Genomic DNA, 26,305 nt, shown 5'->3' on the forward strand with positions numbered 1-26,305 from the left:
GGGGGTACGGTTGCAGCAGGGGGTGTGGTGGGTCGGGACCGTGCTTGGTCTCTATCATACATTTTTTGTATTTTCATTTTATATTGTGTGTTTCTATGCTGTTATCACAGCCAGACATCCCCTGGTAGGTTAATCAACGGCAGGATCATCTGTAAATGCGTGCTTTGGATGGGTATAAGCTCTTTCCTGAAAAAGAAAACCCTTCGAAATTCTGTGGTCATGTTGGAAAACGTTTTGTGGTCTGGCATAAAAAATAGGGTCGTTTTGTCACCTATTCGTTTGCTTAATCAAAACTAAGCTGATTCATTTTAGTCTGATAGCTTTTACACTGCCCATACTCTAGTGGACCATATTTTGTAAACAAACCCATGTAGTCGGAAATGTCTTTCACTCATTGGGTTGATGTTAAACGCAAAAATAGAAACGCAATCCCATTGACAGTATCAAGCCTATGCGCTAAACCCCAGGCGCTGATCTGTCTAAAACTGTAGTACTGTGGCATCAACATATAATACCTACTGTAGTGACCTCTGAAGGCAATTGCGTGGCTACACCTCAGCTTTTTTAACTGTATCAAAAAGGGTACATTCTAAGGCAATCAAGACTTTTCAGTTTTATTAGAATTTAGCAAAAATTATGTCATTTATTTAGACATAATACTTGGCGTAAATCAGTCACCCAAATCAATCAATCACTGAATTAACGTTAGTCCTCATGGGAGTGTTAAATGTCTACAATTATATCTAAAAGTACATTCCCCCAAACAAAATGTTTTCATTGCGAAACGTTTGATGAAACAGGTTCCTCAAAACAAATTAAATAGATACTGAAAGATACAAATCTGCGGGTGGGAGTGGCTAAACCGTTGCCATAGAGAGGAAATTAGCTTGAGTGTTGTTGGCTAGGCTGCTAGCTCACTCGCTACAAGTCTGGACTTGTGACTTTGTGCAAAGGTACTGTAATATCTGGTACATAATTCTAAAGCAGGTAGTATATGTTTTAGTTGCATAATTGTATGTATTCAGGCTAGCGAATTTTAAGTAACATCTCCATTACGTCACGAGCTACAGTGTAGCAGATATTAACAGCCTCTCTCCGCGGGTCAGCGAAACCTTTACTTTAGCTGTCCATAATGTGAACTCTAGTTTTAAATAACCTTGCTTTATGCCTAAACTTAACCTAATCCTATCATACATGCCTAACTATGAATGTCTGAACTTAAACCTAATTATAAGCCTTATTCTAACCTTAAAGTTCAGTCAGATAAAGCTTTTGGTAAAGTAAGGAACGGCCAAATGTCTTCCTTGTTTTGCTATTTGAAGGGCGAAGGAAGGAACACACACACATACAATCAATCAATCAATAATGTGAAGTCAGCCAAGTCTAAAGAATAGCTTACGACCGGCTATTATCGTCCGTTTCTTGCGGTTGGAAAACTACAGTAAATCCTCTCAATTTCAAAGTTCAAATGCACTGGAAATCAACGCCGGTACGTTTTGCTATTAAATATACACTTCAGCTATCCCACTACCGTTTCTATCTAGATGTATGGGGGTTGCCAATCGTGAAATTCTACTTGCGCTACAATTAATGAAATGCTACCTAATATTATTTTGTTACTAAGGCCTTATCACTAAACATTGACCACTTGATCAAATTATTACTCGGTACAAAAATATATATTTTTCAAAACTAGGGACAGTAACCGGATTGTGAATTTCTGTGTTAGTCTCTCTCCTTCTTGAAGCTTAATTAGCATAATCTAAATTGCAGTTGTTCAGACAGTGATGTGTGAGGGTCCCTCCATGATATCTGGGCCCATACCCCCGGATCCATCCCTTTTTCCCAACTACTACAAGCGTCCGTCATCTGGTAAGATAGCTTGCATGTGCATCTTTTCAAAATCGTAATATATGTTGGTACAAAATGTCTTACTGAATATTGTCTTCCTTTACTCTTCCATACCTACATGGATGTATTTTTATTCTAGCTAGGGGTCGTCTGGAGGGGAACGCTGATGGAACCTTAGCACTTCTCTCTGGTCCCTTAGCCCCAGACCCTGTGTTGTACCCAGGCTGCTACAGCGCACACAAACCTAAGCCCTACCGCATCGGCCCTAATGCTACACACATCCTGGAGAGGGGCCAGAGTGGGGTGGTGGGGGCCCTGCTCAAGCTGGAAGGGGTCTCCCTCAATCCCAACCCGTCTAAGCACAGTAGGTCCAACTCTTAGTTACTGCTTCCTAACTCTTATTTTCATTGTACTCTACTGATTTTTTTCCCCCCCTCCCCACAGAACAGCTGGTGCGTGACTATGGAAAGGAGAACGTGCGTCGGCTCAGGGAGATCCAGAGACGCTGCAGAGAACAGGAAGCACAGCGGGAGCGTTCCCGTCCTGTCCCTGTCAAAGCCCTGTGGACCTCACCCAAATACCAGGACGTCCCCTCCAGGGTCATGGCCCAGCTACAGGTGAGGTGAACTGGGAGATGGGCTGTCCTTTTGTTTTAGTGCACTGGGCTTTGGTGCACTTACACACCTTGCATATACCTGTACCAGTTGATGTCCCAGGGATTCTAGGCCCTCCTATAACAAACCAAGGCACTCCCTTTAGGGTTCATAACACTGTTTTTGTAGTAATATTGGATCCTACATGGCTGTAGTGATTATCATGTCACAGACCACACTCTATTTACTTCCTCTTCCTTCTGCAGGAGACCAGTCCACCAAAGAGACTGGATTGTCAGAATTTTTTGAAGGCACATTCTGTCTGTGGCTCTGCTGGACCCCCGAGACCAAAGCGTGCCATCTCACCCTCCCCAAGATCAAGCTGTCTCCTATCCCCGTTCCCCTCTCCTCGTCCAGCCTCACAAAACCATGCAGAGGACCAGAGTTCCCAGGTGAGACACTCTGACTAATTGAAGGAATGGATGTCCTTCTTTTAGTCAAACTCAAATATGCATTTACATTAAAGTAATTTAATAGATGGCATTGTCCATAGTGACTTACAGGATTATTTAGGGTTCACTGTCAGAATGGCAGATTTTTCCCTTTTCACCAGATCTGACTTAGCATCTCATTTGTACACTGTTTCCACCAAGAACCATATTAAATATATTAATGTTGCATGAGTAATATTTTCAGTTGCAGATGCAAGACCGTACAGTAGACTTTGTGAGCCACAATGCGCGGGCTGCTGGGAAAACTGTCCTCCGTCGTTCCCAGTCACTGACCAACCTGAAGAACAGCCAGCCCCTGCCCAGTGCAGTCAAGGGACAGGTGCCTCAGTAGTGAGTACACTGAACCAATATGCAGTATTCTCTCACGAAATTAACAGTAGTTAACTGTGTATTATTTTCGGACACTATTAATCATTCTATTTCTCAGCCTTGAGGAGCGTAAAGAGCAATGGCGTAAGGAGGAGGAGGAGAAGAGGAGGAACATTCCTGATCCATCCATCCCAGCTGGCCACACCCTGATGCCTGAGAGGGAGAGACAGGAGACCCTGCAGTCACTTAAAGAGAGTATGTCTTTTAAAGTACCATGACCCTTTTTAAAAATGTTCTTCGGGTATATATATCAGCTGTGTATTTAGTTGACATTCAGACTGAAATGGATTCTCATGATTCATTCATTCGATCTCTCTTTCATTCCTCTTTTTACATCTTAAGCCCATCAGTCTCTGGTGAGTGAGCTGCTGTCTCTTCCAGTCAAAGCTGATTCCCTGGGTGTCCGCTCGCGCCGTGCTCAGCTGGACCGCAGGCTTTCTGAGGTGGAGGAGGCCATCAAGATCTTCTCTAGGGACAAAGTCTACATCAAGACTGATTCCTAACTAAAACAGATGAGAGTGGGTCTTTTCAGAAAAAAAGACAAGCTACTGAAGATGATTCTGGAGTCCAAGAGGAAGCTGGGACATAGACTCTAGGGCTCTAATTTACAAAATGCATGTTTTGAAAATTAAGTGATTGATTTGTAAGCAGGCATAATGTCCATGCTTTAATTGCCTACCACTGAATGTATTACTTTCTGACTCACCACTGCAGAACCCAGGGGTATCTTTAGGAGGTCAATAGGCAATACAGCACTTCTGTTGTCAGAGTATCAACCGTAATCAACTATTTAGCTGTGGCGTGGTTATAATACATTGCCCATATTAACTGACTCTGTATTTCTGTGGAACGACTAAAATGTGATGACGGGGTTTATTGTCTGGCTTTTGTCATAAACTACTGTTTATTGACTGGGATTGTTAATAAGTGATTAGGTGTGTAGTGCTTTGATTCTAGTTAATCATTTCATTTAACTTGAATCCTCATAAATGGAAGAACCAGAAACCTCTCCACTATTTTTCAGACCTTTAGTATGTGTGTACCGTATTGTCGTAACACTACCACTCTGTAGTCTACATTTAACCACTTATTAATATAATAAAACCTTTATTTCATATGACGTATGTATGCTAATCAACATGTTTTATCTGACGTGTCACACAAGCCCTGCCCCCTCCGAGAGTGGAGTTCATTGTTCGCTAGCTTGTACTGCTAATAATATTTAGCTGGCTGGAGAAACTGTTTGTAACTACATCACATATTACAAGCAAGTAGAATAGCTAGCATAATATATTTTTAAATCAAAATCTATAATACGAAGATGAGTAAAAGGAAAGCACCACAGGAATCCCCAAACGAGGGGATAACAGACTTTCTTACCGGTAAGTCAAGAGACGTGGAGAGGTGTGCTTAGCCTGGCTTCGGTGTTAGCTAGCTAACGACAGCTGGCTAGCATAATAATCAGATGGTTTAATTAGGTTTTTGGATTTCTTATTTGTAACCCCATATTGCAACATGCAGCTAGTGAAATTATGAACTATGAAACACGAATAAAAAACTAGTAGCATGGGAACAGATATAGAGCACAGAGTTACTGTCACTGAGCGCTTATAATCCCAGTACGATGGGCATTGGTGGGTCTGATAATACAATTATTAGTGACTTACTGAGTTAAGTGTTTGATGTCATTTAATTTGAATAACTCTTCCTTGGCAGCTTGTTGTTATGACCTAGTAGCATCAACGCTTTGCTCTAAATGTCCAAATATAGTTTACATAACTGTGTAATTTAAGATATAGAGGTCTAGTCGGGCATTTGTACATCTAACAAATAATTATTTTTGAAGCTAGGCATTTGAGCGGAAGTTTCAGGGTTTGGGCTTTCATTTACACTGAACAAAATTATAAACGCAACACTTTTGTCCCCCCCCCCCCTATTTATCATGCGCTGAACTCAGATCTAAGACTTTCTCTATGTACACAAAAGGCCTATTTCTCTCATTGTTCACAAATCTGTCTAAATCCGTGTTAGTGAGCACTTCTCCTTTGCAGAGATAATCCATCCACCTCACAGGTGTGGCATATCAAGATGTTGATTAGACAGCATAATTATTGTACAGGTTTGTCTTAGGCTGGCCACAATAAAAGGCCACTCTAGAATGTGCAGTATCACTGTATTGGGGGGGGTCAGAAAACCAGTCAGTATCTAATGTGACCACCATTTGCCTCACGCAATGCAACACATCTCCTTCGCATAGAGTTTATCAGGTTGTTGATTGTGGCCTGTGGAATATTGGTCCAGTCCTCTTCAATGGCTGTGTGAAGTTGCTGGATATTGGTGGGACCAGGAACACGCTGTCATATACCCTGATCCAGAGCATCCCAAACATCCTCAATGGGTGACATGTCTTGTGAGTATGCTGGCCATGCAAGAACTGGGATGTTTTCAGCTTCCAGGAATTGTGTACAGATCCTTGCAACATGGGGCCATGCATTATCATGCTGCAACATGAGGTGATGGTCTTGGATGAATGGCACAACAATGGGCCTCAGGATCTCGTCACGGCATCTCTGTGTATTTAAAATGGCATCAATAAAATGCACCAGTGTTTGTTGTCCATAACACACGCCTGCCCATACCATAACCCCACCACCACCATGGGCCACTTGATCCACAATGTTGACATCAGCAAACCGCTCACCCACATGGCACCCTACACGCTGTCTGCCATCTGCCCTGTACAGTGAAAACCGGGATTCATCCTTGAAGAGAACACCTCTCCAAAGTGCCAGACGCCATCGAATGTGAGAACTTGCCCACTCAAGTCAGTTACGACAACGAACTGCAGTCTGGTCAAGACCCTGATGAGGATGACGAGCATGCAGATGAGCTTCCCTGAGACGGTTTCTGACAGTTTATGCAGAAATTATTTGGTTTTGCAAACCGATTGTTGCAGCTGCTGTCCGGGTGGCTGGTCTCAGACGATCTTGGAGGTGAAGATGCTGGATGTGGAGGTCCTGGGCTGGTGTGGTTACACATGGTCTGGTTGTGAGGCCGGTTGGATGTACTGCCAAATTCTCTGAATTGCCTTTGGAGATGGCTTATGATAGAGAAATGAACATTCAATACATGGGCAACAGCACTGGTGGACATTCCTGCAGTCAGCATGCCAATTGCACACTCCCTCAAAACTTGTGGCATTGTGCTGTGTGATGGAACTAAGGCACACCTGTGCAATAATCATGCTGTCTAATCAGCATCTTGATATGCCACACCTGTAAGGTGGATGGATTATCTCAGCAAAGGAGAAGGGCTCACTAACACAGATTTAGACAGATTTGTGAGAAATAGGCCTTTTTGAGAGTCTTAGATCTTTGAGTTCAGCTCATGATAAATGGGGGCAAAAACAATAGTGTTGCGTTTATAATTTTGTTTAGTGTAGTATCGAGCCAACACCTCCCTATTCCCCTAGCCTGTATAAGGTGATTTTGAGAGATGTGAACATTAACCATAATAGCCTGTTAACCTCTCAAATATCCAGTTCTTATGTTCAGTTTATGAATGAACATAACTATTCTATTTTCTCCCAGAATTGGCCAACTATGAGAGGAATGTCAACAGAGCTATCCATAAGTACAATGCATACAGGTAAGACACTGTTGTAAGATGTGGGTCTTCACAACAGGCACCTCAGTAAGTATTTTTTGGGGGGCTCCTTCAGTTCTGGGTCATGCATACATTTTAATTACAGTAAATACTTTTTTGCTGTGCCAATGTGTTCTTCAGGAAAGCAGCTTCTTCGATCTCCAAGTACCCCCAGAAGTTAAGAAATGGGGACGAGGCCAAGAAACTGGTGAGGGCAGAGAGAATGTGTTTGAGACTATACAGTGTTGTTGGTAGTGGATTGTCATCTGATTTGTCTTTATATATTTTAAATAGGATGGGGTTGGAAAAGAGATTGCCAAAAAGATAGATGAATTCTTACAAACAGGAACACTCAAGAAGCTGGAAAAGGTGAGTGTTTGTTAATGACGTTGTCATTCATGCATGGACAATGAACTCTGAAATTGCAGTCTGACACCTATGTCCCCAGTAAGTAAACTAAGGCACAAACAACTTTTAAATATTGTTGTTAGATTTTGAAGGATTTTGTTTATTCCATTTAGTTTGATGCAGGCTAAAGGATATTGTTTATTTTTCCAGATTCGTAATGATGACACCAGCTCCTCCATTAACTTCCTCACCAGAGTCACTGGTATTGGGTATGTCTTCTGTTTTGTTTAACCCTATCAGTCCAATGACCGCACTGGTGTGTTATTTCACTTTAAACTGGAATAGCTTCAAGACAAAATTACCAATTGTGATAAAATCACGATGATAGCCCTAACAATTGTGAACAAGTAGGCGTTTCAGTCTGTGCTGTGTGCATGCAGGTAAGGGGGTGGTGTCAGGGGTCAGAGGAGTGCACCCCCTTCTGCTGATATTAACATTTTAAGTGCATGACTGATTGGGATAAACCCAAAATAAATTTGCCAAAGAGCTAGTTTTTTGCAGTTTTGTTCCTGTCTTTATCTAACAGACCAAACCAGTAAACAATTTGTCCCTGCTACTTTAGACCTGCTGCTGCCAGGAAGTTCTTTGATGAGGGAGTGAAGACCCTGGAAGGTTTGTCCAACCTTTAAACTATATATTTGAGAGGGGATTGAGTATATACGGGAATGCTATACATTATCTGAATAATTTAAATTATACTGTATACTAATACAGCTAATTGTGCTTTTAGATCTGAAGAACATTGAACACAAGCTCAATCATCATCAGCAGATTGGACTCAAGTAACTGACTTTCCAATGTCAAGTGTTATGCTAATATTGTATGAGCTTCATTGGTTGGTTTCTCAAATTCCAATATACATTTCCTGTGCATTTTTGGTATATGTCTCTGTCCACCATAGGTACTTCGAGGAGTTTGAGAAGAGGATTCCTCGAGCTGAGATGACAAAGATGGAGGTGGGTGAAATGAATGTTGGTAAACATTTTAAGTTAATGTTTTCTGTTAAGTATATTTTCTGTTATGTGTATTTAGTCTTACCTCTGTCTTAAACTGTGAGTGTTTCTCCAGACACTTATTCTACAGGAGCTGAAGTTGGTGGATACTGAGTACATTGGGACCATCTGTGGAAGCTACAGGAGAGGTGAGTCCAGACTAGTGGTGGTTGGCTGTTTTTTTTTTTCTATTACGATCTCCGTGTGTAATAGTTCTGAGGTACACTGCACATTTTTCTCGGTTCGAGAAACCTCACAGAGAATGAGCACACACTCTCTACTACAGGTGCTGAATCGAGTGGGGATATTGATATCTTGCTGACCCACCCTAAGTACACTTCTGTGGATGAGAAACAGGTAATCCAACTGCTATTTTGGCACGGTTAGAACCCGCTTTATTCATTTACTACATTTAAAAATACCCAACATTGTTTGTCGTTAAGGGGCTGCTTGTGGTAGACAACATATAGGGAAAGTATACACCATCCAATTAAATCCACATTGTCCAAAATATTTACAAAACCTTTTCTTTTTTGCGTGGGACTCTGTATTTCAGCACTGGATCTTAAATGATGCAAAAACTTTGGGATTAAAGTCCAGACTGTCAGCTTTAACCTGTGGACATATTGAATGAACCATTTAGAAACTAATTAACATTTCATACATAGTTGCCTCATTTTTGGTACCAAAGGTATTGCACCTACTAAAAATGTAGGTGCAAAAATGATTACCAAGAAATATCAGTATTCTCCTTTTTTCAAAGGCCACATATGCATCTTTTGCTAGAAGCTCAATGAAGGTGCCAGATTTGATTATATTTTTTAGGTTTAACACCGCCCTCTGTTGTTTCTTGATTCCATAGTGAGATTAAGTGCAATTTATAATTTGGGAGTCGTTTTATTTTGTCCTGATTGACCTGTTCTGTTCGTCTGCCCTCCGACTGCCAGAGGAACATTTTAGGAACAGGTTGTAAACCGGGATTCTTACATGGTTTCTAGCCTTAGTCATTTATGTTTTTGGTGGAGGGCAGGTGGCAGCCTGCCTTCCAACCTGATTAACATAAAGAAAGGTACACTTGACTGCTACAATAAATAAGCCATTGTCTGAGTTTTGAAGGTAGCCTAAATTTAAATACATATTTGTTTACTGCCTGCATTCCTTACTGTCCAAAGGCTGCATTCAGAAGAATGTCTCATGAATTGTATTATGCTCATAACGTCTTTTTTTCGTTCTTCCAGCCAAAACTTCTCCATGCTGTGGTAGAGCATTTTGAATCCATTGGTTTCATTACAGAAACACTATCAAAAGGAGACACCAAATTCATGGTAGGTTTGCTTGTAACTAGGTAGCCACAGGCAAGGTTGCTTGATTTTGAGTTTTCAAAGTTTTAGTCCAACTGGTGACTGATTTTCTTAATATCCTAAAATCTTAGTGAAGAAAGTGCTTTCCAGCAAACAAGTGTGTAATGATTACAGTACAAACAAAGTAATTCCTCTTACTTATAGGGAATAAAGATGGAATTGTTCTTGAACTAGTAGTTTTGTCAGAAATTCTATTAATTTGCATTTGTGCCCAAAGTTCTTGGCACCCATGCTAGAGCCAAAAGCTTGGAAATATAGGTGCCACTACAAGACACTTATTTTCATGTCTTAGTCATCGTATCAATATTCCTACTATTTAGGGAGTTTGTCAGCTGCAGCAGAATGCTGAAGATGAAGAGGAGTATCTTCATAGGCGCATTGATATAAGGTGGGTTAGTGTACTGTAGGTAGTTAGCTAGTTACTTTCCACAAACCACCTAATATGGTGTCAATGATCCGTTGCCTGGTGGAATGTCAGACAGCATTTCTGAAGATGTTTTTTTTGCATGTGTATTTCCCCTGCTGTAGCCAATACAATTTCCCTTATCACTGCAGGTTAATTCCTAAGGACCAGTATTACTGTGGTGTGTTGTATTTCACTGGCAGTGACATATTTAATAAGAACATGAGGACTCACGCTCTGGAGAAAGGCTTCACCCTCAATGAGTACACCATCCGACCAGTGGGGGTCACTGGTGAGTCACAGTGAAATATCAGGAGTCCAAAAATTACTACGTGCCTCAATTGAGTGTACACGTGACATGTCTTCAAAGAAATTGCCTTTTTCCCATATCGTTAGCCTCATAGCATAATTGCCTAAGTCATATTTCAATGTTTTTGGAAAACAAGAAAAAACACAATTTTTTGAAATCACATTATTTTTTATTGATATTATAACAGTACATTCAACCAGATATGTGAACAAGTATGCAAAAATAAAAAGATCATCAATTGCCAAACAAATAAATGTGACTTAGGCAGAATATGCCATGACTTAGGCATTTTTTCTATTACATATAAATGCAAACATAACATAACAAAAGTTGTTTTACTCTCCTAATATAACCAAGATGTGTAACTTGCCAACCTTAACCAAGTTGTTTCTTAATGTCGAACCTTAACCACTGTTTTTCTTTCCCACCAAGTTCCGCTCAGGTGCTGTGCACACTCATTTTCACACTGTCTATTGATGAGGGAGGTTGTGATAGTACTGGTGGGCCACTCTTTGTAGTACTGGTTTCATTGCCTGCAAGTCACTGAATTTCCTGAGAGTAATTGGCAATTGGGCAGGAAAGAGTGGGACCCAGTGGAATGGTTCTTCGGGGATGTTGATTCGCTGAGGCAGGTCCTCCCATTCAGACTCAAAATCCAACTTGTACCGGATTCGACCATCAGCCAAGTACTGGAGAGCCCGGAGGCCATGGACTGTGGGGTCACCAACTTTTTTACCTGGTCGAATATTGGTGACATAGGCCCCAGATAACTTCATGAAGTCCTTGTGGTATAGCTGAGTCACCTTGTATGGGGAGCCTTCATGCTCTTCCCAAGCGTAACAATATCTGTCTTTGTTGTTCACGTTGAAGCAAGTAAAGTTGCGCATCTGTAATTTAGTTTTGTAATACATTGTACTTGCTTTCGTCTGGGGGCACAGAAGAACGCATTGAAGGTCCATTGTCCACACTGATTGTTTGTCACTGGATTCCTTTTTATCCTTTGCTTTTTCAGCTTGAGTCTGAGCCTTTAATTTCAAGTGAGTAGTAAGGGTATCCTGATCTGTATTTCCTACCTTGGCGCTGACACATACATCACACTGGTCTTTTTTTGGTAAGAACACCAAGTAATTCTGCTCACTGAACACTTTTCGAAAATATGTCTCACTCACAGCATGCGCTCCATTTTCACCAGCAGCTTTCTGATATTCCTTGTGAAGATCACTTAGAACTGTTCCCAGCTCCAGGAACTTCTTATCCTGATAGGAGGGAACCTGACGGCAGTAATGGGATGGGACTGTAGGCAGTCCAGAGAGCCATTCGTTCAGGAAGGTCTGGTCAACATCTGATATGGGCACATGTGGGCCAGTCTTGTTGATCTTGGGTTTACACGGATCAGATTTGGATTTCATGTCCACAGTTAACCATGATCCGATGGTTCTGGGGGCGATGCCAAGTGTTGAACAGAAAAGATTCTTACACACAGGTAGTTAACATCTATCTGCCAGTTGCAGGTGGTATAATAGGGACGTTGTTCTCCTTGATGCAACAGCTAATACATCACTTCTGGACAGCCGTCTTCTCATGTTTTCTGCCATTTTGTTTGTATCAAAACTGCCTAAGTCAAAGAGATGATTAAGGAGTGTTTTTGGATTCTAATAAGTGTTACATCTTCTTGTGAGCCATAGTAGTGTATATAGAGGGAGTATGGGAGAATGAAATGACAGTTTAGTGTTTCTTTTATATCATTGTGTTTTCCAGTAATTCAAAGTAATAGTAGATCTCCAGGTCATATTTCCAGAATTTCTCAATGAATAATAGGTCTATGGCAACTTTAAAGGCATAAGGCATGTGGGAGACTTTGAGACCAGGTGGAAAAAGATTCTCTTGTATGATGAGACCAATGTTGAGCTTTTAGCCTTAGTGCTAAGGACTGGGTTTGGTGCAAGCCTGACTCGAAACATCGTCCTTAGAACACAATCCCCACCCTGAAGCATGGTGGTGGCAGCATCATTCTTTGGGGATGCTTCTGTTGTGGTTCAGGGCTTGTTTGTGAACAGAGAGGGCAAAATTGGGCTTTTTTTTTTAAAGCTAGTAGAGACTTTGGAGGTACAAATAAATGGGACTACAAAGAACTGACATTGCTGGCAAAGGTGCCTAGACCGAATTACTAATTGGTTTAACAATGCAGAAGTTAAGACAACACATCTCTACACACGTAGTTAAAGACGCAGTCTGCTTCATAGGAAACTCTGGATCAAATCCAGCCAGGGCAACAACATTTATCTCTTCTAATTGCGGGCCGGCAGAACTAGGCTTGCCTGGTTCCTTGTTTGTGTTCATCCATGGTAAAACTCCTAATTAAATCAATTTTAAAATGTGGTCAAGTCTAGGGGTTGAATACTTTTGAGTCCCACTGTATGCATCAGTTGGTCACGGTTTATGCGCAGTTCATGCTCACACCTTGAGCGGTCATTTATTAGAACCTCCTAATTTTCCTTTCTATTGCATCTTCACAGGGCCACAGTAAAATATTGATTTCAGGATCTATAGGTGCTGGAACAGCACCTCATGGCCTTACACACACAATCCTTAACAATGTAAATGAAGTGACTTTTAAACTGTAAGGTTGTGTTAAATCTGTTTCTCTGTGGTTGTAGGTATGGCTGGGGAGCCTCTCATGGTGGACAGTGAGAAGGACATCTTTGACTACATCCAGTGGAAATACAGAGAGCCCAAAGAACGCAGCGAGTGAAAGGCTGTGTCTTGACAGGCAGCTCAATTCACCTTTTTCACTGGTCAGGAGACCAATGTAATGTGATTGGTCAAAACATGAGTCTGAACACACAGATTTTTTTTATTCCCAACATGATTACAACTGACTTTTTGCATCAGGAAATAGATATTGAAGATATCTATTGAAAACAAAACAGTACATGCAATCATGCATTGCTAACACATTGCTTAACTGTTATGTGTTCACAGATTTATTTAGCGTGGTCAGAATGCAAATGTAAAACGGCAACAGTGAGTCTCTGCTTTGTCATTTTCTCGTTTGGCTAGCTAGGCAACAAGTTGTCTTGTTGACTATAGAAATAGAAGGCATAGGGCTGCTGTTGGGACAATGAGAAATATTTGTGATGCCTGATTAGTCACTGCTGCAGCTTCTTTGTGAATTGTTTTCTTCTATCACTGGCCAGATTTATATTTATTGTATCTGAGACATTTATCATGTTTTTAAGATGATGTTAGTTCCAAGAGGAAAACAAAACTGAGTGATTAATGGATATTATGTTACATTTTATATGTAAAACTGAACTTTGGGTGTCAACGTAGCTACCCTCAAAATAATGGGATACGGTGTTCATTTCTAGGTCTTATGTACTTAGTAACTCATGTTTTAATTCAAGAGATGACACATGTTTGGTAAGTTCTTATGGTCCTATCATAAGTATTGATCAAGGTTTATGTTAGTGATACATCTAAGTATTTTGATTAATTGTTTCTAATGATGTGGTTGAAATAAAATAAATGGTTTTCCAAGTTCATTGAAAAGATGACCCTGTTAGAATACATTGATGGAATAAAGACTGAGTGTCATGGACACCAAGAGCTGAGTTACTAACTACTCTGAGCCATTGGTCTTAGCATAGTACCCAACATTTGAAAATGGTACTGTATGCATTTTTTGAGATTGTTCATGCATGCTGTCTGGCTTTTATTTGGGTGATTAATTATATGGACATGGTCAAACTGTATGAACAGATACAGATGGTTCAAACCCTGAATGCTGATTGGCTGAAAGCTGTGGTGTATGTAAGCAGTAAGGTTTGTGGGGGTGTGATATATGGCCAATATATCACAAAACCCAGAGAAGTCTCGCTGCTCTTATAAACTCATGATAAAAATAAAGTAGAAATAACTGGTGACATCATACCTGTGGTGTATGGTCTTATATACCACATCTATCAGCCAATCAGCGTTCATATGTTTTATAAGAGTATACTGAGAGTATGATGAAACTTTTGTTACTTTTAGTAATTATTTAAAATAACAATAAGGCATATCTGGGGTTTGTGGTCCAGTATGGTCTGATAATACAAGGCTAGGGCTCTATTCAGGTATTCACCACATTACGTAGTACAAATTACCTTTGCCATTACCTCTTGGCCGTATAGCACATCCTGGTGCTTGATACTTGTTGATAAGGAAGATGACCTTCACAACATAAGACATCAGGATGATTAAATGGACTTTGTCTTTAAAGTTTCCACTTTATATACAGGGTCAAATTGCTTTGTTCTGACAGATTTTCTTTGGGTTTGTTGGAAAACACTTGTGGGCCACATATTCTGAAATGGTATTGAAGTAGGTCTTTGGGCCACTACAACATTCACGGTTTTGTTCTATAGCCACTCAAATGTTGCTTTGCCCTTGTGCTTAACAAAATTTCCTCCCAAGCTTTAGTTTTTAGCCTACTCAAGCAGTTTCCATTTCAGTATTTTGCTCCATCCGTTTCAATTTTAACAAGTTGCCCAGTACCTGCTGATAAGCATCCCAACTGCATGATCCAGCCACCACAATAATTCACTGAAGGGGATTTTTCCCCCCAACTGTGTCAACTGAGCTTTCTCATCACAAGCTGAATACTTATCCTGGCAACATATGTTTTGTCATTTTAATTATTTACATTTACATTGGTTTTAAGTGCTTCAAAATAAAATATCAAACAGAACAAAATGTGCCGTGTAATTCAATAATATGAGAGAGCTGGTCAGGGGTTTGAAAACCTTTGCACTGTATAGGAAAGCACATTCTAATAGTATAAAAGATCAATAATTTCTTGCTCTGAAATGCATTTAACTAGGAACATATGCCAGAAAGAATGTTTGTTACTGCCTCCACACTTCACCTGACAATTTCATGTCTCTGAATTGCCAACTTACAATTTTACAACAAGACACACCGATCAGCCATAACATCATGACCACTTGCCTAATATTATGCTGGTCCCCCTTTTGCCGCCAAAACAGCCCTGACCCGTCGAGGCATGGACTCCACTAAACCTCTGAAGGTGTGCTGTGGATCTATGGATCGGACCTGTTAGTCCAGCACATCCCACAGATGTTTGATTGGACTGAGATCTGGGGAATTTGGAGGCTAAGTCAACACCTTGAACTCATTGTGTACCTCAAACCGTTCCTGAATCATTTTTGCTTTGTGGCTGGGTGCCATGTGTTCTCCAAGTAGGCAACGCATACACACCTGGCCATTCACGTGATGTAAAAAAAAAACGTTATTCATCAGACCAGGCCACCTTCTTCCATTACTCTGTGTTCCAGTTTCTGATTGTCATGTGCCCATTGTAGGCGCTTTCAGCAGACAGGGGTCAGCATGGGCACCCTGACTAATCTGCGGCCATGCAGCCCCATACACAACAAACTGCAATGAACTGTGTCCCCTAACACCTTTCTATCAGGACCAGCATTAAGTTTTTCAGCAATTTGAGTTACAGTAGCTCATCTGTTGGATCGGACCACACAGGCCAGCCTTCGCTCCCCACGCGCATCAATGAGTCTTGGCCGCCCATGACCCTATTGCCGGTTCACCGCTTTTCTTCCTTAAATCACTTTTGAGAGGTACTGACCACTACAGACTGGGAACACCCCACAAGGGCTATAATTTTGGAGATGCTCTGACCCAGTCATTTAGCCATCACAATTTGACCCTTGTAAAAGTTGCTCATATCATTACACTTGCCCATTTTTCCTGCTTCCAAAACATCAACTTTGATGACAGAATGTTCACTTGCTGCCTAATATATCCCACCCACTGACAGGTGCCATGATAACGAGATTCAGTGTTATTCACCTCACCTGTCAGTGGTCATAATGTAATGGTTGATTGGTGTGTTTGCTCCCAGATAAAAGATTGCAGGGTCAGACTAACCCTAAAGAATGATGTGTGTTGCACTGGCAAAGATATCTCCATGCAGTGACCACATTATAGGCCTTTTCACTCTGCATTGTTCTTAGTCCTGGGCTAAGGTGCAGTATGAACAAGCCACCAGCAGTCCTCAAACTGAGTGAGCAGCTATTTCAGTTTCTTAGAAGTAGTCAATTCTATTGTTACACATTTAGGGACCTGACTAAAAGAGTGAATATTACAAATGCTTTGGTGTTTGTTGGCCCTGTCACGTTATAAAGGCTTTTATGTCATTTAAGAGAGTGCCTTCGCTTTTTTTAAGTTCTGTAAGCATGCACATTGTGACAGCTTCATTTTTTTTCCATCTCCGCATACTGCTCCCCGTTCAAAAACATGGCTATCTAGTCCAGCTAATATTAACGTTAAGAACAGTTGCCACAGAAACCAACGCCGAGTTTCAGCCGCAAAGCACGATGGGGTGAAATAAAATGCAGCGAGAAACACCAGTGAAATCTGCGAGAGACTGACCAATGACTACACCGTATGCATAACGGGTCACCAATAGGAGATAGATGCGATCCTGTCCTCTGTAAATTACACACCCATGTTACTTTTTGTCAACCACTTAGCGGGAGTTGTAGCTGAGATATCAAGCATCAGAAAAGCAGATACAGCCAACGTTGGATAATTAGGTAACAATTAGCCAGGCTGCTCATCGTTATATTTTGATTGTTCATAGCGTAACGTAGGTGGTTTTAGCAATGATTTTCTATTCAAAATTGTTAAGTACACTTGAGACGGCTTTTTACGTCTGAATGTGGCACAACGCGCGTTACCATTCTGTACATCAATACAATGACTGTAACTAGTACAATTAGATTATTCTCGCAAGTAAGCTAGCGTTAGCTGTCGTTAACTACCGTAGTTCGCTAATTTCAGTAACGTGCTAGCTACGTTCAAGTTATATTGCCAGCCGGCTGTCATTAAGTTAAATTGACATCTAACAGTAGTTAGTTAATATAATTTCCTTAATGACTTGTTAGCTAGGTACAGTACGTCAGCGTTACATTTGCACCTGCTTTTGTGAGGTTTTGCATTTAGCTAGCTAAGCAAGCAGCCAACGTGTATGTAATGTTGCAGTATATGCTAATGATCTTAAGTCATTTGGATAAATATATTTGTCAGTAACAACTGTTGCTAGAAAAAGTAGCTACAGTTATAATTATTATTTATCAAAATGCAGTTTTTGTACGATTACCGTTAACGTAAATCTAGCTTATTCCATCTCCTTCAATCAAAGGAGTGTCCATATGAATTACGAAGAGCGCGGTAATTGTAATCGAAATTATGTAACGTTGCTGAAATCAGTTACATGCTGGGGATATACGCCCGTTATGTAACTGTGTAAGCCACACTTCGCTGTGTTAACTCTGATCTGAAGACGATACGTTTGTGGAGGAACAATGAGTCAAGTAGTGTAGTCTTTGCACGCGAAGTTGGTTGTTTCTAGAAAAGGTTGGAGCGAGTGCTGTGAAACGCTGGCCGAGTCCAGGTTGATCCTCCCTATTCTATGCCATTGGTTAATATCGTGATCTGCTTCGGTTTCTTAGGGCAACCATGTCTGACAGAAAAGCCGTCATAAAAAATGCCGACATGTCGGAGGAGATGCAGCAGGACGCAGTGGAGTGCGCCACGCAGGCTCTGGAGAAGTACAACATCGAGAAAGACATCGCTGCATACATCAAGAAGGTAGTCATACTCCGAGAACACTTGCCTATTCACTGACTACAGTATGAAAGTGGATATGTGGTAATCCATTAGAAGGTTATGCTATCCGTTATTTAATCAAATTAAGTAGCATTGATATGATCTCCGATCTTAATTCGGCCAAATACTCAAATTCTTCAAGTTCATGTTCAGTGGCAGAGTGTTTGTGCTGTTAAAATTACTCCAGCATCTTTTACATTTTCAAAATGTTTAAATTAAGTCAATAAAAAAACAGCAACACTGTGTGAAATGTACTGCCAGCTACCAGTTGGATTGGAAGAAAATATTTTAGGGAGGGGAACAAAACAATCCAGTTTTTGGTTTCCTCCTTTAGCACCCTGTTAATTGCTGTATTGCTATTTCTGCCCCTCCTAGGAGTTTGACAAGAAGTACAATCCCACTTGGCATTGCATTGTAGGGAGGAACTTTGGAAGCTACGTGACCCATGAGACCAAACATTTCATCTACTTCTACTTGGGCCAGGTGGCAATACTGCTCTTCAAGTCTGGCTGAAAGGACAGCCAATGCAGCTCAATCCCCCCCCATCAACACCAACTGACCATTAAATACTGACTGACTCAACAGAAAGGCTCTATCATTCCTGGTCAACGGGGACCGCCTTTTTCTGTGCTGCTTTTTTGTTTCTCTTTGTTTAAAGAAATACATGGCCATGTGAGAGAAATGAAACACTTGTATTTATTTTTGTTTACAGTAGATGTCACCGTTTTTGTAATTAAAGCAATATCATTTGGCTTTCTGGGTTGACCTCAGGAGTAGTTTTTCTTTTAGCTACTTCTAACACTTGGCTTTTCATGAGGCCCATCTAAATTGAATGAAAGCGTGTAGCTGTGAAAATGAATCTGAAAACTAATATGGTGTCAGATATTTGCATCCCACTCACCATAAATTGGCTAAGGGAAAACATCACATGAAGGGTTCTGTGCTAAATATTTTCATACATCTACACCAGTGGCATTAGGTACAGCTGAAGAGCTAAGGTACTCAAATCTTACCCCTGGAAGACCAGGAGCCTGCTTGTTTTCTGATCGTCCTGATCATTAATTGCACTCGCCTGCTGCCCCAGGTCTACCTAAGTTCGAGATTAAAGGAGTTGAAATGAAAAGTGGAATAGGCTTAGGTCTATATTTGAATACCAAAGCTGTAGGGCAGTATTTCTTGGCCCTGGGGGTCTGAAAGTGTGCACTTGTTTTACCTAGCGCACACACCTAATTCAAATTAGACCTGATAGGGCAACATTGGAATCAGTTGAGTGCTTGGCAAAAACATGCACCCCTTTGGGTCCCAAGGACCAGGATTGGGAAACAGTGCTGTAGGGGTGGCAAATGGTCACATGCATCCATAGCCTTATCTATGTACACACCCTACTATGGGTAGCATTCTGACAATGTAAATACATGGTTCGGAAGATTAAATAGCCTTTTGGTGCTTCGTCAGTTCAAGTAATCCATCAGGGCTGGGAATTGCGAGGTATCTCAATCTAACACTGATGTTGGTGCAAATATATCCAGTGTTGATTTCAGGCTACAATTTGTAATTATGTTCTGCTGCATGTCTGCTGTCAGAGGGACAACAGAAATTAACTGATGCCTATTTTATCACTGAAAGGTTATTTTTAAAATCTTGATGCAGCAAACAAACATCCAGGTGGCAGCCCAGCATGCCTCAAAATCCAATTTTAATTATTTAAGTGGTGCTGGACCACCAGAAAATGTAATACACCCATGTCATTGACTTTTTTTAAAATGCATACACACAAGCAGAAAGTATGAGGACTGTGGTGATAAAGTTTATTACAACACTTTTAGAAAACCAGTTTGTGAGGGTAGACTCCATTAGAGAGACAGAAAGAGGAGCGCAGGTAGCCCTTCAGTTGTGGAACCTTCTTAATAAGGGGCAGCAACTGAGAATCCACAGCCTTCTGGTCCTCCTTCCTCTGCTCTGTCAACTGGTACTTCTGCAGGGGAAGAGTGAACGAACAGGGTCAGAAATGGGAGTTGTGATCCATCAGTTATTGCAATTGTGCCTAAAATCCAACAGATGCCCCTGGAATTCATAAAACTGTAAATGGCATAATTCATCAAGTGATTATATTTGGTCACAGCGTATTGCATTGTTGGTTTATGATTGGAATTTGTATTTTGCCTGCAAATATGGGATGAACAGCTGTGGTGACTACCATCAATCGGTAAGACCTACCAATAACTCAAGACTAGGTAAGATGAGGCATTTCTTTACAGAAGAAATAATTCACTTAATGTAGTTACATAACTGCCAAAAGGATGAGCATACATATTGTTGGAATCATAGGCCAAGATAATACATTAAACATTGGTATGGCATGTGCTATTCCATGGCTGTGTTCTGAAACTGCCAAAACTCCAGACCATGTTGTACTTAAATTTTGTTGCTTGTACTAATCCAGTTTCAGTGTTAGTCTCGTTGTAACAGGGTACGTTCAGATCAAATTTCAACCTTACGTTTCATGCATGTATTTTTTATGATTTTACAATCCCAACAATACATACGCTTAACCTTTTGGCAGATATCTAACTCCATAACTTAACAGATGTAAAATTGCATGATTAACACCTCTGAAAACGTCCCCATTTACTTGATTGCATAGGTTTTGATTTATTCCATTATGTCTCTGAAGGGGAAACATTTGTTTAACAGTCAAACGTCTGACACTTTCCAAAATGAGCAACTGAAAACATGCAGAATCAGTCACTTATTACATTGTTAGTCAAACCAGACATTCCAACAAACAGTAATCCAACACTGAACTAAAGCCTCACTCAAATGAAAGACGTGAGGAAAACATTACAAGGAATTTAGGATTGGTGCACTGTAGCTTGAATGCTTTAGTACAAATCCAAAACAGAATTCAATACTCCATTTAAGTTCTGCCTACTTTCTGGTAGTCCAGTATAGGCCATGTAAACCAATTCACTTCATCCAATGCCTTATAAACCAAGTGAAATTCTATATTTAATAAATACTGTCTTACGTCTTGAATGAGCACATTTCATAACGTTCATGTTAAGTTTGAAGCCCATTCAAAAATCATATGGACTTACATAGGGCATGACATAGGGCAAGGCCAGACTACTCCTTACTCCCACTATTCCATAAATCTCAGGAGAGTGTAGATTTAGTAGTGTGTGGTTTACCTCTTTCTCAGTGTCAAAGATCTCTCCCTCCTGGTGGCGGGGTCTCCTCAGCCTCTTCTTCTTGAAGTAGGTGTCCGACAGAGTTTTTGGGATCTTCATGCCAGAGATGTCAACCTTGGTTGCTGTGGCGATGACAAACTTCTGGTGTGCCCTGCGCAAGGGGACGCGGTTAAGGGCCAATGGACCTAGAGGAGGGAGGGTGTTTGTTAAAGCCAAAAAAAGCAACTGCACACCTAAGGTTTGGACTGGTTCAGGGAACAGCAACTAATTAAAGCAGAATGTCCATGTTAGGTGAAAATGGCTGCCCCTACTGTCAGTGAATAAGGTCAACTTCATGGTAAACAGACATGGACAGAATATACATTTCAAATGAGTCTTAGAACTAATACTTAAATTATGCTTAAGTGACAGTTTGCAGGGCTCTTGTGACACTAAACATGTCCTTAGATTAAGGGAATTATTGAGGTGAACACTTGAGACACTAACAAGCTTCAATTCCGGTATTTTATTTTTCAAGTGTCCTTGGCCAAAACCAATACACTTTCCTCTTGCTTACATAGATGGCTGGCCAGCTAACAGCAAACCATACAATACATGCTACAGATTTTTTCCCAGGCAGGGATACATGATCTTCGAGGCAAAAAAAAAAGTAGCAACCAACACAAACCATCTGGTGACCAAAAACAAAGATATTCAATATTCTTAACGATTTAGTACTCCATGTTATTATTAGGCACTTATTCTACAGAATTAAGTTTGTTGCTATAAACGTAATGTCGCTTAACATGGCAGCTAATCTTCAACAGACCAGGTACAAACACGACCTTCAACGAAAACAGCCTTATAATTAGGCGTACTCTTGAGATGACGACATGACACTTTGCTAACCAACTAAAAGAGATTTTTGTTTCTGGGTGAGAACATAGTTGGCATTCATCAGAATGTTTTTCTGAACAGCAAATGTCCTGACGTAACACTGCCTAACAGTGAATCACTGGCATTTCCATTACAAATGATAGTGTCGCCATTACGTGACATCAGAACATGCCATGGTCAACCTAATCTTCATTAACACTAAGACCCAAACTGATTGTCCAATCGCTGACAGGGCCCTAGTGCATACTCATCTGTCAGCTTGATCCCAATGCTTAAAGCAAGTTGACCGGAGTTAAACGGTCCCATGCTACGTATGCCATCATAACTCCAATGCTATCAGCTTGACGAAATAGGAACTGGGATATTGTTCATTCAGTTGTACAGTATTGGTGACAGACTGGATCCCAGTAAGCCCATATGACAAGGACCGATTAGTTGTGCATTCCCAGGTGCCATTCTTCACGACTATTGTACAGCGATGTCACCTGCCGGTGTGGCCTGCCTGTTTCAACCTTAGTTAACAATACATTTTTGTTTTTTCAGGATTTGTCTGTAGCACGTGTTGCAACGTTCTTAAAACACCAAGGAGAACAGCAGTTTAGGACACTGGAACCAGCACCCTCAATGCCACAGTTGTAGGTCACCTTTTTGCCCATTCTAACAATACAATCAAACAGTAACTAAATGCACCCCTTCCCATCTGCTTTATATAACAAGCCAGATAACTCCCTGTTCCTAATAAACTGGATACTGAGACTCAGCTTTCCGGGAAGCTAGAACTTTGGAGTACTTGCCCATTTTTCAGATACCCTTTTAAAGGTATAGAAAATAATTACAGTCGGGGTTCGAACCAGTTTAGAAGTCGGACTGAGTGTTGCAGCTTGTGTGGTATAAATCTCACTGCAAACGACAACACTGAGCCAATTTACTCACTAACAGGACAGTTTGAAAGCACTGTTTTTTCCTACCAGTTACAAGCAGGAGACCACTGGAAAGCTGCTTCAGGAAGACAACGCGCTGAGGGGAGAAGAATGTGGAAAGTCACTGCAATGTTCAAGACCTTAAATGCTATCACTTCATTAGCATGTATTGATCACAAGTGTAATTGAAAAGTTTCTTATACGGTGAATTCTAAAGTGTGCTTTGCATTTCTATAAGAAAGAAGAATTTGTGACAGATTCAAACCCATGCTGCAGCAGTATATGTGCACTAGAGGCTGCCAGACCTCCCTAGGCCACACCATTACATAAATCTTCAACATCTGTTCAGATGTTGTTTATAAACTCAAGTAAAAATTCCCCACTTCACACATTAAAGTCCTTCAAATAAAATGCTGCGAATGTCCTCTTCCAATTGAGCGGCACTTCAAAGCTGACACGACAGCAGCAGGCCCAGCTATGTGCATTCAGTGTGTGGGCACTATGGTAGCCTGCCTGTGTGAGGCTTGAAAATGTGTGGGCAAGTGGGGAACTGATTGTCAGTGTGGGAGTATCATGCAGCTTATCGCAGGATTTAAAGCAAAAGAGCATCATGGGGGAGAAGTGTAACAAGGGTGTTTAAAATTGTGCACAACAAATCCAGCATCAGACTGCAAAATGATGCTGCATCCGAGTTTGCTGGAGAGTTTTAAGTGAGCAGATAGCTAAGCCGTCTTCTGACCAGTAAACAAAGTGCTGGGAGATTAAATCCCTCAACTGCCACGTTGGAAAAATATATTTGGTCAGAGCAAGTCAGGTAACTCCTGACAAGGTTACTTTGTGCTTGTCACTCTGGAGGGAAGGAAGCCCGCCGACTAAAATCCATCCTGCAATGGCAGGACAAAAGACTCTTCCAGAGAAGCCGTGTGTGGATATGTTCTGTCTCAGAAGAAGTGTATGCACAAGTGTGATCTCACCTTTCCGCGGTGGCGTCCAGTGAGCAGAATAAGCACGGTTCCTGGGGTGATGGTGGCACGCAGGTTCCTCTTGTGCTGGCAGAAAGGCTTCTTGCCATGGTTCTTTAACTTCCGGGCCACATCCTCTGTGGGGTAGTAACGCGGCTAGGGAGATACAGGGCGAGGGGATCAAACCACTTCACAAGCGTGGAAACACTTGCCACCAGCCATGTCTTGCTAACAGCCGTTATTACAGTGTCAAACATTAAGACTGCTTAATGTGTGAGCTCCAACACTGACAATTGTCAATTCAATGAGAATTTGACAAACACCAATTAAGTGAACCAAGCCAGGGACTCACCATCTTGCGGAGCTTAACAACACGATTGCCCCCATTCTTGTCGCCCCCAACAATCTTAGTGACTGTGGCTGGAGGCTTGACCTTCAGCTTCTTCTCAATCTGAAAAAACAACAGACCAAACATGTTTGGCACTAGTCCACTACACACTTGAAGTTGGTGACATCTAATATATTGAAGTCCAATGTACAGAAACTAAAGTGGCGACCACAATCTGCACCTCTCACCTTGGTTTCAGTGGTCTTGGTCTTTCTCTTGTACATGGCCCTGCGAGCGAACATGGCAGAGCGGGAGTACCTGCCAATACCCCTGGCCAGGACAGGGTTCCGGCTACAGTGAGCCTTTTTGGCCACCTTCTTCTTATCTCCCTCTGCCATCTGGAAGAGACAAGTAGTACCAAATGGGTATTTTTAATATACACAATCACCAGCAGGGATAGTTAACATTACAGTATATGTAACTAGAAGGCCATGAATAACTTCAATAAAAGACATCCATCTATCCATCTGTCCTATTATTTCAAGTGGATTATTATGCATGTCAAAACCATATCAATTAAGGAATTTACAAACAAGCATGGACATTCTCCGGCATGTTAAGTAACGCCTGTATTTTACTAGGTTATGTAAATGAATTTATATTAGTCTCATTGGTAAACATAACAAACGAGTTGATTCGTTTACAAAGTGTTGGTAACTCTACATATTAAATAACTCGTTATTAGGGTACAAAAGCTAAGCACTGGTTAAACGTGGAATCTGCTTACTGGCAACGCGCTAAGCTAACGTAGCTACAGGCCCGAACTTCCGAAACATAAAGCTACTAACATACAAGCCATCAAACACAAAACACCACAATTTTCATGAATATTAAAAGTTTAATATATAAATAGCATTTCCAAATGATTGGAAAATGGTAATTAACTTAATTTTGCACAGATGAACACCGATTTTATTTGTGCAGTAACGTCGGGAGAAGCAATTCTTACCTTTGCTATGAAAAAAAGACCGACATCCGGGGAAGTTACGTATATAACCACGTGGCATGTGACGTTGACGTAGGCACGCAAAAACGACGCAAAAAATGTACATTGTGGTTCGGCGAAGGTGAATAAAATCACAAAACAAAGCGTAGATAATTGGACAGTTTATATCTATAAAAAACATTATAAATAAAACATTTCAGATAAAATCATGATTAATGACACATATAGTTTTACTTAAGGCCAAATCTCAATTAATGTTCTTACTACTCTTACTCTTGATGCTAAAATAAAATTCGAAATGTTTGTTGTCATAATGGACAATTTCTAGGACATTGCATGCACACTGTGTAAGATAGTATAATTCTATAAAAATGTAATTACTGTCAAATTCATAGGCAGATCAATGGAATCAAGCTTATAAGCCATTTATGAATTATATTCTTCAAGAATTGATGGCTAGATAAGTATACATTTATTCATCCAAAATAATATTAAGAAACTAAGGACCCCAGCTTTCTCCAGGTATTATGACATGTTCCACATGTCCCTAGAGCAATGCACTGTCTATTTCAAATCCTCCATCAGTGTCTTGCCTGATCAACAACACCTGTATCTCTCAACTTTGTCCCATCTCAAAACAATCTCTGACAATGACTTCTTCAATTCATCGCATTTTGCTTAAAAGGCCAACAGGTCTACATGTCCTGCTCCATCTGTCAGTGGATCACTAACATTCTAACAAAGATTTAGCATCACAAACAGTCTTTTAGGTGACACAACACTGGTCACTCTCATTACTGACAGCAACATGTCTATGTACTGTGGAAAGGTCGCACCGGCCGCTGGCCAAGGTTACAAAAATAACCTCGAACTAACATGTGGTTTGGGA

The 26,305-nt window shown here is 40.9% G+C and overlaps 4 protein-coding genes across 6 annotated transcripts; 3 read left to right on the forward strand and 1 right to left on the reverse strand.

Moving 5' to 3' along the window:
* Nucleotides 1-881: 881 nt before the first annotated feature.
* Nucleotides 882-4,445, forward strand: enkd1 (enkurin domain containing 1). 3 transcript variants are annotated; one of them, XM_010876502.4, is made up of 8 exons: nucleotides 882-953; nucleotides 1,774-1,872; nucleotides 1,991-2,215; nucleotides 2,296-2,468; nucleotides 2,711-2,896; nucleotides 3,141-3,286; nucleotides 3,384-3,520; nucleotides 3,668-4,445. In XM_010876502.4, the coding sequence occupies exons 2-8, from the start codon at nucleotides 1,788-1,790 to the stop codon at nucleotides 3,826-3,828; spliced, it is 1,113 nt and encodes a 370-aa protein (XP_010874804.1). In that variant the 5' UTR covers nucleotides 882-953; nucleotides 1,774-1,787; the 3' UTR covers nucleotides 3,829-4,445. The 3 variants fall into 3 exon arrangements, with proteins under 3 accessions (XP_010874804.1, XP_010874806.1, XP_010874807.1); XM_010876504.4 differs by having other exon boundaries at nucleotides 3,147-3,286; XM_010876505.3 differs by having other exon boundaries at nucleotides 2,051-2,215.
* A 65-nt stretch (nucleotides 4,446-4,510) lies between these two features.
* polb (polymerase (DNA directed), beta) lies at nucleotides 4,511-14,055 on the forward strand. Its single transcript, XM_010876506.4, has 14 exons — nucleotides 4,511-4,707; nucleotides 6,916-6,973; nucleotides 7,112-7,178; nucleotides 7,265-7,339; nucleotides 7,529-7,587; nucleotides 7,941-7,990; nucleotides 8,109-8,160; nucleotides 8,280-8,334; nucleotides 8,447-8,519; nucleotides 8,657-8,727; nucleotides 9,609-9,695; nucleotides 10,052-10,119; nucleotides 10,287-10,426; nucleotides 13,102-14,055. Exons 1-14 carry the CDS (start codon nucleotides 4,647-4,649, stop codon nucleotides 13,194-13,196), a joined length of 1,011 nt encoding a protein of 336 aa, XP_010874808.1. The 5' UTR covers nucleotides 4,511-4,646; the 3' UTR covers nucleotides 13,197-14,055.
* A 2,876-nt stretch (nucleotides 14,056-16,931) lies between these two features.
* Nucleotides 16,932-18,892, forward strand: dynll1 (dynein, light chain, LC8-type 1). Its single transcript, XM_010876507.4, has 3 exons — nucleotides 16,932-17,058; nucleotides 17,977-18,115; nucleotides 18,509-18,892. The coding sequence occupies exons 2-3, from the start codon at nucleotides 17,984-17,986 to the stop codon at nucleotides 18,644-18,646; spliced, it is 270 nt and encodes an 89-aa protein (XP_010874809.1). The 5' UTR covers nucleotides 16,932-17,058; nucleotides 17,977-17,983; the 3' UTR covers nucleotides 18,647-18,892.
* Nucleotides 18,893-19,918: 1,026 nt separating this feature from the next.
* Nucleotides 19,919-24,808, reverse strand: rpl6 (ribosomal protein L6). Its single transcript, XM_010876509.2, has 6 exons — nucleotides 24,659-24,808; nucleotides 24,435-24,533; nucleotides 24,095-24,238; nucleotides 23,169-23,217; nucleotides 21,325-21,509; nucleotides 19,919-20,108 (listed from the first exon to the last, which is right to left on the reverse strand). The coding sequence occupies exons 1-6, from the start codon at nucleotides 24,806-24,808 to the stop codon at nucleotides 19,956-19,958; spliced, it is 780 nt and encodes a 259-aa protein (XP_010874811.1). The 3' UTR covers nucleotides 19,919-19,955.
* Nucleotides 24,809-26,305: the final 1,497 nt, after the last annotated feature.

This window comes from Esox lucius, chromosome 13, assembly GCF_011004845.1.
Source record: "Esox lucius isolate fEsoLuc1 chromosome 13, fEsoLuc1.pri, whole genome shotgun sequence".
NCBI lineage: Eukaryota > Metazoa > Chordata > Actinopteri > Esociformes > Esocidae > Esox > Esox lucius.